The sequence below is a fragment of the Artemia sp. Qi Xiang Cuo genome, chromosome 12 (genome assembly GCF_049724085.1).
Source record: "Artemia sp. Qi Xiang Cuo chromosome 12, ASM4972408v1, whole genome shotgun sequence".
NCBI lineage: Eukaryota > Metazoa > Arthropoda > Branchiopoda > Anostraca > Artemiidae > Artemia > Artemia sp. Qi Xiang Cuo.
In genome coordinates this window covers 67298643-67300922 of record NC_142805.1, presented here as the reverse complement: position 1 = coordinate 67300922, position 2280 = coordinate 67298643, and the positions used below count along the sequence as shown (strand labels likewise).

At 31.8% G+C, this 2280-nt stretch overlaps 1 protein-coding gene across 1 annotated transcript; it reads left to right on the top strand.

Moving 5' to 3' along the window:
• The first annotated feature begins 1115 nt into the window (after positions 1-1115).
• LOC148946427 (actin 302-like) lies at positions 1116-2036 on the top strand. The gene is given in 1 exon segment (XM_089097695.1): positions 1116-2036. A coding segment is annotated over 1 exon segment (903 nt). The 5' UTR covers positions 1116-1133.
• Positions 2037-2280: the final 244 nt, after the last annotated feature.

Sequence of the window (2280 nt, the reverse complement as noted above, 5' to 3'; positions counted from 1 at the left end):
AATTAAGGTTTTAAAAGGTTTTTCCGAGACTTCTGACCTGTCTAGATATTTTTTTTATTCAAGAACATCCCAGTGTACTAATTTTCCCAAAAAAATACGGAGCTGTTTTCTATAAATAGAATAGGTACTTATTGCTCATATATAATAGTATATATACTATAATATATAAAATTTATAAAAATATCTTCCGTCACCCATTTTTTGCTCTTTCCGTAATTCAATGTCTTTTCACACTGCAGTTTGTTCAAAGATATTTGATTAGGACTGCAAATTTGATTTTTTATAACGATTTCTACTAAGCTTCAAACTTGTGATTTTATTTTTTAAAGTTTTGGAATTGTAATATTTTTGCAATTTCCGGTTTTTTGTTCTTTGGTTGATTTAATATTTTTTTATACTGAATCTTTTCAAAAATATTTGAGTATTACAGCAAGTTTGATTTTTCACAACAACTTTTACGAAGTTTAAAAATTTTGATTTTCTTTTTTCAGGTTTTGAAATTTTTGTAACCCCTTGTTAAATTATACAAAAATATTTTTAAAATTGCCAGTTTTTTCTGTTTGTGAAATTTAATGTCTTTTAATATTGTAGTCTTTTCAAAAATGTTTGATAATTGAAGCTACTCTGATTTCTTACAACGATATCTACTAAGCTTGAAACTTTTGGTTTCTTTTTTAAGGTTATTGAGTTGTAATCTCTTGTCAAAATATCGATTCGTCATTAGCAGAAATTGCAAACTTTTATTATTTTGGGCTTTCCTACTAGTGCTACCGCTTTAACCCAGATGAAAATTTTAAATAAAATTATTTGATCTTATTCGTCAGTTCAAAGTTATTATTGCTTTATGGAACCAAACTGTTTCTGACATCACTTCTAAAGTGGGCATCTCTAAAACGTTGTGTTATATTCTCATAGCAAAATAGAAAATCTCAGAATAAATATATTTGATTTTAGTTAGCAGTTCAGAATCTATAAGGTTATTATGTAAACTGCAAAAATAATTCTGGTGTCTAACCAATAATTTAGTTTTTTCTGTTCCAACTGGATAAATACATACAAATTTTAAAAAGATTTTAGTTTTTTGTTCGGTTTAAGTGACTTGCTACGTCGGGATTATTACAAATTTCGACGATATGGAGATGATCTGGCATCATACTTTTGAATATGAACTTCAAGTTGACCCAAAAGATTATCCAGTTTTAATCACAGAAGCTCCTCTTAACCCAAGAGCGAAGAAAGAAAAAATGACGGAGATCATGTTTGAAACTTTTAATATTCCTTCCACATATGTTGCTGTCGATTCCCTACTTTCCCTCATAGTTTCTGAAGGGTTAGCTGGTACTGGTATTGTTATTGACTGTGGCGATGGTGTCTCATCTATTGTACCCATTTACCAAGGATGTGTCCTTAAAGAAGGATGTGTAAGACTGGATTTTGGTGGTCGAAATTTGACCGATTACTTAGGGAAAATATTACATGAACGAAAATATTCATTCAAAATGAATGCCGAAAGAGAAATCCTTCGTAACCTCAAAGAAAATCTTTGCTATGTTGCTTCAGACTTTAAGCAGGAGATGGCTTTAGGCAGGAGATGGTTTTCCTCGCGGAAGCTTGAAAAGAGCTATACACTGCCTGACGGTCAAGTTATTACTATGGGAGATCAGAGATTCAGATACCCAGAGGCGCTATTCCAGCCATCACTCCTCAGAATGCCGAAAGACTTCAGCATTCAGGAGTTAGCCTATAATAGTGTTATGAAAGTTGATGTCAATATAAGAAAAGAATTGCTTTAAAAAATTATTTTGTCTGGTGGTACCACCTTGTTTGATGGCTTTGGTGAAAGAATAAACAAGGAAATCTCTGCTCTTATGCAATCCGACATGGAGATCAATATAATTGTCCCTGAAAACCGTGAATACTCTGCATGGAGTGGCGGAGCTTGGCTAGTTAAGTATGGAAATGCACAACAGTCTTTTGTTACTAAAAAAGAATACTTTGAACGGGGATTATCTGCTATTAACCCTTCTGATGCCTGAATATTACAAAAAGAGAGGATAATCCAATCCGGATAATTTGACAAGACATAGGTTACTAAGGGCAAGAGTTAGTTCCTTATTATAATATTTTTAAAATTATAGTTACAATGAACTATTTACCTTGTGAGGCCTTATTAGGGTCTCAAAATCCAATTTTATCCAGAAAAAATTGTTAAAGTACGAGAGAGAATGAAGGCATCATTTTATGCATTCACTTTCATCATTCACTTTCAACATGAGTTAA